General features: G+C 36.2%; 1 protein-coding gene across 8 annotated transcripts in view; it reads right to left on the bottom strand.

Annotated features, from left to right (window-relative positions):
- ATAD2B (ATPase family AAA domain containing 2B) overlaps positions 1–13,005 on the bottom strand; it is a 173,942-nt gene that overhangs the window by 53,510 nt on the left and 107,427 nt on the right. For all 8 annotated transcript variants that reach the window (XM_031654968.1, XM_031654967.1, XM_031654965.1 and 5 more), the window contains one exon: positions 6,846–7,032. In XM_031654968.1, the coding sequence (XP_031510828.1) occupies positions 6,846–7,032 (187 nt within the window). The remainder of the gene's footprint in view (positions 1–6,845; positions 7,033–13,005) is intronic.

Genomic DNA, 13,005 nt, shown 5'->3' on the forward strand with positions numbered 1-13,005 from the left:
ATATACAGGAGGCAAAAAATTATATTTGAGGATGTCAGAAAAGGAGAATCATAGTTTTGTTTTGTTTTTTAAGAGTGTTAATACCAAAGGTCTTTTACTACCAATATTAACATCTCCTGCCTTGCTGTAGGACTCAATAATTACTTGTGAACTTAAGGGGGCAACCATAAATTTTCCAGGCTATACCAAGGGTTCTCATTCTCCTTCCAAAGCCCTTGGAAGACTGTGAAATGCTCAGTGACATATGTGTGTACACACACACACACATGCGCATGCGTGCACATTTGTTTCAGTAATAAATGTTGGACTAATGTCTAGTGACCAGCTAAAGTACTATAGCTCAAAGTGAGAGCTACTGAAAACCTAGAATAGTAATATCTGAGATGCATTTTTACAAAGTACAGATTCCTGGGACTCATTCCAAATTGAGTGAATCACAATCTATGGGCGTGGAGCCAGAAAATCAGAAATTTGTATAAGTACACTCAGGTGATTCTTATGCACACTAAATCTTAAGAAACAATAAGAAAAACATTGCTTTTTAATATAGTAGACACTAACTCTGCCATTTTTTACTCCAACTGATGATATTAATCAATAGCTGAGTCCGTCAGAAGGAGAAAAGAAAGTTCTGTCACGTATATTCCTGTGCATGTATGTTTTAAAGGACAGACATAAAATGAAACATGATCCCCACAATACAAAAAATATCAAGTAGGGGTCTCCCACCTTACCACATATATACATACGGCCCTTTAAAAGTGATTTAAGATTCCCTTTAAGACTGCCTTTCATGTTCATGTTACACTACTAAATACCAAACTTAATTGATATTAGGTATTTTAGAGCCTGGGGAAAAGAGAAAATATGCAAGAATAACTTACCAGACTAAACCCTTATATTACACGTCGATCTAGAGAGAGAACTCTGAGTACAGGAGGACTAGCTCCCAAGAAAGGTGAAGCAAAAAGGAAGAAATGAAAAGGAATACAGAAGAAAAGATAATCTTTTTCAATCTTTCCAGTGTTTCACCACCTGACTCATGCACTCTCTTCCCTACAGCTTTTGTACCCACTTATAACCTGGTTTGCCAACCTCTACCAATTATTTTAAAATTCCTCTTACGTTACATAACAGCTTCTTTTTGCAGAATTTGTTAGCAAAGACAGTGTTATATTTATGAATGTAAAATAATTTTAAATATGCACTTAAGATACATATAATCACAGATTAGCCAAGACATCCGGTCTCTGGCCAGTGTTGCAGATAGAGTGTGGGTGTCTGCTATCACGACTGCACTTCATGGCTCAGGTCCTGGCAGACTGACTATCCAGGAGGAGTCACTCTAGAGTAAGCTCGACTTCTAACCCAGAAGCTCTTAGGTATATACTGAGATGAGAAGCCTTAATGTACTAGAGAAAGTGAAATACAACCAAAATGATAGTGAGTTTTTGTTGTTTTTCACTATCAAGTGACACCTCTCTCCTTCCCACCAAAACAAAACAGTAGTAAAAGACAAGAAGTGTACAAGAGACCAGAGGATGTAGAATTCAAAGTTGGCCAAGCAGGATTCTGAAAGACGCCATGAAAAACATCAGAAAAAAGAAAAGAAAAAAAAAAACCCTGTAACATCAATATATAGTTCACTACAATGCTTCCTAAGTGTTTCCTTACCTTTACTTAAATAACATTAAACCAGTAATGTTTGTGAATATATATACAAATTAGCCATAAGGAACAACTATAAACAAAAATAAAAAAACCTTTCTCACTTTGAAAATATTTCTCTTGGCCGGGCGCAGAGGCTCACGCCTAGATTACAACCAGCACTTTGGGAGGCAAAGGCAGGTAGATCACCTGAGGTCAGGAGTTCGAGACTAGCCTGACCAACATGGTGAAACCGCGTCTGTACTAAAAATACAAAAATTAGCTGGGCATGGTGGCGGGTGCCTATAATCCCACCTACTAGGGAGGCTTAGGTAGGAGAATCGCTTGAACCTGGAAGGTGGAGGTTGCAGTGAGCCGAGATCACGCCACTATACTCCAGCCCAGACAACAAGAGCAAAACCCTGTCTCAAAAAAGAGAAAAAAAAGAAAGAAAAGAAAATATTTCTCTTTTAAAGTGATTTTTTTCATCTTTAGTTTGCTCGATATAGTCAAATAAAAACTTCAAAAAAGAGAATTTTCCAAACTGTATAGCATAAACTAAAAAGGCAAAGTTCACACATTTTCCAATCTTCCAGAGTCCTTCTCCCCAAGTCAAAGCAACCATATTAACATTTTTGGGGGATACTTGCTTTTTTCACTAATGTCATCTTCATTTTTCCGAATCAGCCCATGTAAATCTACATCATTCGTGTTAACGGCTAGACAGTATTCCTCTGTATGTCAAGATACACCATAACTAATTTTAGCTGGTCCCACGTGAAGGGATATTCAGTTTGTTTGCCTTTGTGTTTTGTGTGGCAATTACACATGACACAGTGATAAATATACTTGTTCATTTAGCATTGAATACTTGTAGCTAACATATCTTTAGGAAAAATTCCTAAACATAGAATTTCTGGGTCAAAGGGTATATGTACTTGAAATGTTATTTTCTTTTCTCACACTACACCAATGTGGTACTTGAAATTTTAAAAGACGGTGCCAGATTACACTCCAAAAACATCAAATAAATTTACATTTCCACTAAGTAAGTATGAGCATTCCACATCTCCAACGGGGCATTATCAAGCTTTTAAAAAAACACACACACAAATCTGATACCTTATTTTCACTTAAGTGAAGCTTAGAATCTTTTCACATTTGTTATTGGTTGCTTTTTCTTTTCCCTCATAAATATCAAGTTTCTACTTTGCCAATTTTTATATTAGATTGCTATTCTTTCTTCTTACTGATTTTAAGGCATTTGTCCATATTTAGGAAACCTGTTCTCAACATACCTGCTACAAATATACTTTTTCCCAGACTATATCTATTAATTTAAGGAATGCTTTCTGTCATGTGTAATTTAAAATTTTATATAATCAAATTCCTTCATATCTTTATGTTTTCTAGCTTTTGTGCATTGCTTAGAAATTACTTTCACACATAAGATAATAAATACACTGACCTTGTGAATTTTTCCAGTACTTTTATAGTTCCACTGACCATGTCGAGTTCATTTTGGGCTATAGAAAAAGGTAGGAAACCCTAGTTTTATTTTGTTTTGCTTTTTCCCCTATTGGAGGAACTTGCTAGTTTTCCAAGACCATTTGGTAAATAATCCATTTCTTCCATCTACTGATATGAAATGTCATCGCCATTGTGGTCATCACCATCAAATTCTACTTCTACAAAAGTCTAAGCATGAATTGTCTCTTCTAATACTTTTGTCTATTCTTGCACAGGCACACATTCTTTATTACTGTAACTCTATTACACCCTTAAAATTTTGGTAGGGCCCCCAATGACACTTTTTCCTCTAGAATTCTCCTTGCTAGTCTCATATTTATTTTCTAGAAGAAACACAGAACTCTTTTTTTTAACTTCTCTCCCTAAGTCTTGAGGAGATTATAATTGGAACTTAATTTATACATTAATTTAGGAAAAAAACCTCACAGTCTTTGAACTTAAAGCCTTACCATTTAGTTGTAAGCAGTAGCAGTGGCAGCAACGGTAGTAGTAATAAGCATGAATATAACTAACTTTCATTGAGGACTATATGTCAAGCGTATTTGATAACCTCATGGTGTCATCTCTGTTTCACAGATGAGAAAATTAAGGCTCAGAGTGTTAAGCTACTTGCCCAAGGTCACAACCACAACTGAGATTTTAGTCTGCATAATTTGACTTGAGTCTACACTCTGAATTAAATAAGTTTAACACAGTAATTACAAACAAGGTGTGCTTCTTCCTCTAAAGCTCCACATATTAACACATTATCATTAGTATGAAAACACCGTAAGTATTCTAGCCAGGCATGGCTCTCTCTACGAAGATGGCACTGTGAAGTATTCACTGAGATATGCCCATCCCAAATCCCCAGACTTTCTTGTTCCTATATAGTGGTTCACTCCCAATGCAGAGATCTGCAGCAATGATCAGATCATGGGAGCTGAGAGTAAGAGGTGATGAGAATATTGACATTTAATTGATATCTAAAGCAGAGAAACCATCTAAATTTTGCTATTTCTTCATATAAAGATTAATAGTAGTGTGTACACACACATGCACACACATACACACACTAGAAGTACATTCACATATGGAGTTGAATGCTCAACAGGTTTTTAACTGCCCAAATACATTTGAAATTTATCTATGTAGAACATTCCAACCCTCCTGCCTCAAAAGAGTCGATCAGAAGACTGAAGATAACAAACAAAATTCTTGGCTTTTGGTTTACCAAATAAGCTTCTGAGTTCTCAAGGTGGAGATTTTAGTTTGAGACAACCAAATTTTGAAGTCTACAAGCTTGGTTTGAGACCCAAATGCCAAATCTCTACAGATATATTTACTTCTTTGGGAGGCCAAGGAGGGCGGATCACGAGGTCAGCAGATCGAGGCCATCCTGGCTAACATGGTGAAACACCGTCTCTACTAAAAATACAAAAAATTAGCTGGGCATGGTGGCATGTGCCTGTAGTCTGAGCTACTCGGGGGGCTTAGGCAGGAGAATCGCTTGAACCCTGGAGGCGGAGGTTGCAGTGAGCTGAAATGGCGCCACTGCACTCCAGCCTGGGCAACAGAGTGTGACTCCGTCTCAAAAAACAAACAAACAAACAAACATATATTTACTTTAGGGATATGGGAAGAATACAAGAGACTAGACCACCTCTGGCCTCCTTAATAAAGATGGTTTCCTCTCCCCGCCAAGAAGAAGACTGATGATACTATGAAAGGCAGAGAGCATTCCTAGCGGGAGGCTTCTCTGGCCTTTGGGTTGGGAAACAAACAAACAAGGTATGTCTTTCATATAGTCAACTGTCCTCCTCAGCAACTTTTAGTTTTCTTCTCATAGTCCCTTCATACTGTTTCTGCTAATTCCTACGTAAACTTAGTTGCTATTTTAATTGGGACCTCTTCTTCTATTATATTTCTAACTTATTATAGTATTTATAAGAGAAAAGTATCATTTTAAAACATTAACTTTGCAAGTGTCCACCTTACGGAATTCCTTTATTGTCTTTCATCATTCTTTAGTTGACACTGTAAGTTTTCCATATAATTAATCATATCATAGGTAAATGCTTACAAATTCAATGTATCCTTTCCAATACTTGTATCTCTCAATGTCTAACTGAATTAATCTTACATGCTTTAGTAATGTTATATTACTCTTTTGTTGCGCTACTAGATTTCATTTGTAATAGTTTCTTTGTGATCACTGCTTAAATGAGATTGGCCTACAGTTTTATTTTGTATTTCCCTGAAAGATGTGATATTGTTGGTTTTGCCAATTTCATAGCTTTCCTCCTATTCCTATGCCTTGGAACAGTTTGACTAGCATTAAAATGATCTTATCCTTTAAGATTAAAATAATTCACCTGTGAAACCATCTATGTGTAATGGCTTTAAGATACGTGCTGAATTTCTTCCACAGTGATTTGTTTAGATTCTCTCCTCTCTGGGGTCAATTTTGTTGATTTATATTTTTCTACTAAATCATTTGGGTTTATTTTAAATGGTACTGAGTAATTCTCTTACTTGCATACAACCTGCAGTAATTTTGTCTCTCTAAAAAGAAAAATACGAGTAAATATATAAATCAACATTATTGGAAAACACATCCAGGATGAGTTAAATGTGTCAAACTGGGAGCAAAATACTGGAGGATAGCATTTAATTCAGGGGTTTTGGAAAAAGAAACCTTTAAATAGGGCTTTAAAAGTGATAAAGTGCTGGTAGGGTGTTCATATCCAGAGACTGTGAGTAAAAGAGAAACTAAATCAATACTACTATGAATTGTTTAAAAAATGCATATTTCTTGCTACAACGTAGGAAATGGCCAATTATAGTATATGTATTATTTGGAAAACGTAACTGGGAAAAAAACAACAAAATTGTGTGAAATGTTTTAAGTGTTACTACTCCAGTTATCTAACTCTAAAAGTAGGCTAAGTAGCAAACTACAAAGTGGCATTCCTTTCTCTAATTTATTTATTTGAAACACTATTATTCAAACATTTAATGACCACTATCAGCTGGACACCTTGTCAGAGTTACAAAAATGGCTTAGATATGGTTCCTTAGCTCAAAAAATGTATTACCCTCATCCCTAGTTTCAATATGACATAATATATCCATGGTTATATATAACAACCTCAAGAAATATAAACAGCCCCACTAGAACTTTGCGTCACAAACCAGTAAATATAAAATAATTGAAAGTCAAATATCAAACACACAACTATCAACACAAATATCTATAATTTTTGAACGGCTATCACTATTCTAATATGAATATTAAATTCTGATATCTCAAACTGGATATCATTTCCCTTTCTATGATAAGGCTCTAAGAAAAGACAAAAGTCTGAAACTGCTCTGAGACCACAGCTTTGAACAGAGGGTCAGAAAAAGGCAAAATAAACTCCCTTTCTACATACAATGCATAATGAAACAGGGTATTAAAATTTCAGTAAGGAAGATCATGAGAAAGACAATGAGCTCACCTAAAAAACTGTATGCATCAAAAGGATCCTTTACACTAATACTAGAATGCTAATGAATAACCAACAAAAAGTTAATATTCATGTCATACTCTGAAAAATCTTATCTGTAAACACTACACACTAGAAATATTACCAAAATATAAGCAATAAGAAAGTCAGAAGTGCTCTGATGTGATACAAACCTACCTGTGCACATGATTCCTCAGGTGTTTTGGCACTAACTGAATAAAGTGCTGGGAGATCTAGTCTATGCACAGAGAATCTTTCTAGAGTGTGCAAAAGTGCTGGAGCAAGGTGAGAAGTTTGACCTGAGCCCCGTTCTCCAGATAGCAGTAAGCGTGGCCTGTATGAGGTTGGCTGATGATACGGTGACCTGTAATACATGTAAGACACAATTATTTCAAAATCATACATTCTGAAGATAAATATGAAATATCAGGCAAAATTTTTACATTAAAACAATTTAACTCAAAATTAACAGAACTTTCCTATATTATTTTAGTACAGTGATTTATTTTTTCATTAATTATGGTTTTAAAATGTTGGTACCTCTGACCATATTAATAACCAAGATATCAAAGTATAAAATCCACTTTACGGGCCGGGCGTGGCAGCTCACGCCTGTAATCCTAGTGCTTTGGGAGGCCGAGGCTGGCAGATCACCTGAGGTCAGGAGTTCAAGACCAGCCTGGCCAACATGGTAAAACCCTGTCTCTACTAAAAATACAAAAATTAGCTGGTTGTGGTGGCGGGCATCTGTAATCCCAGCTACTTGGGAGGCTGAGGCAGGAGAATCACTTGAACCCGGGAGGCGGAGGTTGCAGTGTGTTGAGATTGCACCACTGCACTCCAGCCTGGGCAACAAGAGCAAAACTCTACCTAAACAAACAAACAAACAAACAAATAATGAAATAAATCCACTTTAAAATAAAATAACCTTGGTATTCCTGCTATCATACCACATATATTAACTTGAAGATGCATTAAACTCCAGTATCATTTGGTTATTAATTATCCAAGGTTAAATGTTAGGAATCTCACTTTTTGACAAAGAGGTAGATCTGAAGATTATTCCAAATGTAGGACTCAATTAACAGGCGGGGCCTTTAGGAGGTGATTAAGTCATGAGCGGTCAGCCCTCATGAACGGATTAGTTATATTATCAAAGGGCTTGATAATAAAACTAGCTAGCTAGTCCCTTCAATCCCTTCTGCCATGTGAAGACATTACTGGTCACCTCCAGAGGAAGCAGTGCTCAAGGCATCATCTTAGAGGCAGAAACCAAGCCCTCACCAGACACCAAATCTGCCAGAGCCTTGATCTTAGACTTTCAGCCTCCATAACTGTGTATAAATTTATGTTGTTATGTTCTCACTCATAAGTGGGAGCTGAACAATGAAAACACATGGACACAGGGAGGGGAACATCACACACCGGGGCCTGTCTGGGGGTGGGAGACCAGGGGAGGGATAGATAGCATCAGGAGAAATACCTAATGCAGATGATGGGTTGATAGGTGCTGCAAACCACCTTGGTAGGTGTATACCTACGTAACAAACCTGCACATTCTGCACATGTATCCCAAAACTTAAAGTATAATAAAAATAAATAAATAAATTTAGGTTGTTTATAAATTACTCTGTTTAAGGTATTTTGTTATAGCAGCAGGAACAAACTAAAACAATCACAATTTTTAAAATAACAAATATATATAAACTTCTTCCAACACATATTATTTCTGTAACAACAAAAACTAACTGTTCCTACCCTGACAGATGACATCTAAAGCCCCATACCAGAGAAGGAAAATATATTAAACCAAACTTGAACTTGTCATTTCGAGATTCTACAGCACCATTAAAATAACAAATGAAACAAAGTTTACTCTCACTGTGGGTAGTCCTAGACATTCTAAGGCAATACAATAAGAATGAAGCAAATTTAAAATGGAACGAATAGAAAGCAATAAAGGAAAAAATTGACACCTCTAAAGCATGAGATTATGTAGTAGCAAATCCAAGAAATCAACCAAAAACTGTCAGAATCTACAAGCAAAGTAACAAGACAGAAGAAATAGAAAAATCAATAGATTTCCTAAACACCATCAATAACCAATGTAAAAAAGGAAAGGAGATCCTATTCACTGCAAAAAAATTAAAAAATTAAAAGGTAAAACAAGCATTACCAAATTATAGTCTTAACAAGAAAAGAGTAAAACTGAGCCTGAACACAAAGACTAAATATATAAAGACCTCAATTCTTCCTAATCCATTTACTTTTTCATTTTATACGCATAGGATTTTCAAGTTGAAATCCCAAAAGAATTTTTGGGAGGAGGGGAGTTTCAACTTATTCACAACTTTAACTGAAAGAATAATCAAGTAAGAACATCAAGAAAACTTTTTAAAAACATGCTACCACCTGGGCGAGGTGGTTCACGCCTGTAATCCCAGCACTTTGGGCGGCTGAGGCTGGTAGATCACGAGGTCAGGAGATTGAGGCCATCTTGGCTAATACAGTGAAACCCCGTCTCTACTACAAAATACAAAAAATTAGCTGAGCATGGTGGCACGTGCCTGTAGTCCCAGCTACTCAGAAGGCCGAGGCAGGAGAATCGTTTGAACCTGGGAGGCAGAGGTTGCAGTGAGCCGAGATCGTGCCACTGCGACAGAGCGAGACTCAGTCTCAAAAAAAAAGCTTCCAATTTTAATGCATTCAAACATGTTTTAGTAACAAGCACTTCACAGAGATTTCTTGTTCAATTTTCTTAACAATTCTGTGAAACACATAGTTTCATTTTATTAAACAGATAAGAAACCAGGGTGCGTGGAGGTTAGCTATAAAGTTGTATAACCAGATAGAAGAGTTCAAATTGTCATTCAAGCCCATTTGACTGCAAAGCCCGGGTTCTGAACTCACGATGTTAAGATGTGTCCTACTTTATACTGAAACACATTATAGAATAACAATTAATAGAATGTAGAATACACCAAAGAAACAGAATTAAACATAAAAGGCAGCCTAGGAAATGATTAATCGTAATCATTATATGAAGGAATTTCATATAAAATGAAATAATGTATATGCATATAAATGTATAATACTTTATATGAATAAAATAGTTATGATTCATAGTATAATTCATATAAAATATTTTATTATTTTATACTATAAGATAATATGAATAATATATAATATATACATTTATATTAATATAAATTTATAAAATTTATAAGAATTTGTATTTTCTTATATGAAATAATTTCATATAAGAAAAGAATCATAAAAAACAAATGAGGGCAACACAGTGGCTCACACCTGTAATCCCAGCACTTGGGAGATTCAGGTAGGCAGATCATTTGAGCCCAGGTGTTCTGAGACGAGCCTGGGCAACATGGCAAAACCCCATCTCTACAAAAAATTTAAAAACAAAAAAATCAGCCAGGCTTGGTGGTGTGCACCTGTAGTCCCAGCCACCAGGAGGCTGAGGTGGGAGGATCACATGTGTCCAGGAAGTCAAGGCTGCGGTGAGCCATGATGGTGCAACTGCACCCCAGCCAGGGTGACAGAGTGAGACCTTATCTCGAAAAATAAAATAAAAAGAACAGAAATGGATGATAAAATAAACGTTTAAAAACGGAGGAGTCAGGTCATTTCACAGCATAAGCAAAATGAATTCTAACACAAAATTTAAATTAAAAGATTCACATATTTTTAATTCATAATAATCTAAAAACATCTGTAACTCAAAAATTATAATCTGAACCAAACAGTAAACAACCAAATGGCATAAAGAATTTGTCATACAGCAGGGCACGGTAGCACGTGCCTGTAATCCCAGCTACTTGGGAGGCTGAGTTGGGAGGATGACTTGAGCTCAGGAGTTCAAGACGCCTGGGCAACATAGAGATCTCATCTGGAAAAAAAAAAAAATTGATAGAGAAAGCATAAAAAGAAAATTTAATAAAAAGAATTTGTCATAAACAGGAATGGTTCTTAATGTATAAAGAGTTTATATGCATAGTTTTTTTAAAAAACCTCCATGGGCAAAGGACGAAAACAGACAATTCAAAAAGAAAATAGAAACAGGAAACTTTTTAAAATGTTTATTTAATTATATAACTATAGAATATCTCCCATGCTGAATGCCTTAGCCCTAAGTATCAAACAATACCAGTGTTGTCATACAGCATATAATTGAGTGGTATTTAGTAAAAAAGTTAATACACAAATTACCATAATTCAATGTGATTAGTAAGTGGTACTGTTTAAGTACACAGTGCTATGGAAGATACCAATTAGAGACTCATAGAAGGCATTCCTGGAAAACTGTTACCAAGACAGAAACCCAACAGACTGGAGGTACAAGAGATGAATTCCAAGACTGCAAAACAGGATGCACAAAGGACCAAAGGTTAAAAAGAACATGGCTCTTTGGGGTAACTGATACAGTTCATATAGCCAGTTTTGGTTTTGTTTGTTTGTTTGTTTATTTTGAAGTACTGGGGACAAGTTGTGGAGGGTGCGGTAAAGGTACTAGGGTGCGGAGAGAAAAAGGAAGGTAAGTTAGACTACGAAGGGCTACAAGGGTTTTGTAAGCCATGTTAAAAGTTTGGAATGTGGCCGGGCACGGTGGCTTACGCCCGTAATCCCAACACTTTGGGAGGCCAAGGCGGGCAGATCACGAGGTCAAGAGATCGAGACCATCCTGGCCAACATGGTGAAACCCCGCCTCTACTAAAAATACAAAAAAATTAGCCAGGCGTGGTAGCAGACACCTGTAGTACCAGCTACTCGGGAGGCTGAGGCAGGAGAATGGTGTGAACCCGGGAGACACAGCTTGCAGTGAGCCAAGATCGCACCACTGCACTCCACCCTGGGCAACAGAGCAAGACTCCGTCTCAAAAAAATAAAAATAAAAGTTTGGAATGTGTACTGAAGACAATGGGGAAGCACTAAGATACTTTAGAGCAGCAAGATAATCATATACAAGTTTAGGGCAGATAACTCTATCTCAGCATGTCAGTATGGGAAAGGGTTTTGAAAGAAGGCAAATGAGAGGAAAGATAATCAGGCATCTGCTATAGTAACCCAAGCATGAGATGTGAATGACAGTTCAACAAGAATAGTGTTAGAGGAAGAAGGAATAGCCTGCAATGAGACTTATTTAGTAAGAAAAATCAAAAAGACTTGGTCATTGACTAGACAAAGAAAGAAAGAAAAGGAAAGAAGTTGGGAATGATGTCAAATTCTAGCTGAGACAACTGAATGAATGGTGACTCACAGGAGTCACAGGGAGAGAAGGAGCGACATAGTCCAGCTATGTATGAAAAGATCCATGGTACAACCAAGGGGAGATGGGTCACTGGTCAGGGTCTGAAGATCAAGAGCAATCTAGGCTTGAGAACGAAATGGTAGTCATCAACACAGAGATTAAAAAATTGAGAAAACAGAAATGAAAATAATGATAGACATCTTTTATCTGTTAGATGAATAAACCAAAAATTAATTTCAACACCCATTATCAATGAGAGGATGGGAAAATTGATATCCTCATAACCAGTAGAAGAAAAGCACAACTTTTCTGAAATTATATGTGATAGATCTAAAGATGCCAAAATGTATGCCCAAAAGTATTCAGTAACTCACTCCACTCCTAGGGACTCCCCAACCTCTTACTATCTTCTACATTTTTTCCCATAGTACTTATCTTCTAACATTTTATCTATCTAGCAAGCTATTACATTTATTGTTTTACTGTCCATCTCCTCTATTTAAAAATATAAGTTCAATGAGGGCCAGGATCTTACCCTATTTTGTTCACTGCCCTATCCCAAGTACCCAAGACAATGTCTGGAACATGACGGGCACTTTCACAAAACATTTGAATGAGTGAATGAATATATGAAAGAACAAATGAACAATTCAACCAAACAAAAAGATACTATATTCATCTATCTGGTTTGTAAAGATTTTAAAAGATAGTGCTCAGAACTGACAATGGTATAAGAAAAATACCACTCTCATACATTAGTATGAGAAATGTAAACTAGTACAAGCCTTCTGGAACACAATTTAACAATCTGTGTCAACATGTTAAATGTATACGCTCTGACACAGCAATTGCAGTTCTTAAAAATTTATCTTACGCTTTGAATCAGATAGTGGTGTAAAGATGTATACTTAGAAACAAGTCTACTGTTTATAAAAGAAGCTTGAAACCTTCAAATTTTATCAATAAGGGTCTATAAATTGTGGAATATCCAAAGTGTAAGATAATATGCAGCTATCTTAAAATAGTGGTATTAAACATATGCTGATATGAAATAATATTCCCAACATAGTG

Source organism: Papio anubis, chromosome 14 (genome assembly GCF_008728515.1).
Source record: "Papio anubis isolate 15944 chromosome 14, Panubis1.0, whole genome shotgun sequence".
In the NCBI taxonomy this organism is placed as follows: Eukaryota; Metazoa; Chordata; class Mammalia; order Primates; family Cercopithecidae; genus Papio; species Papio anubis.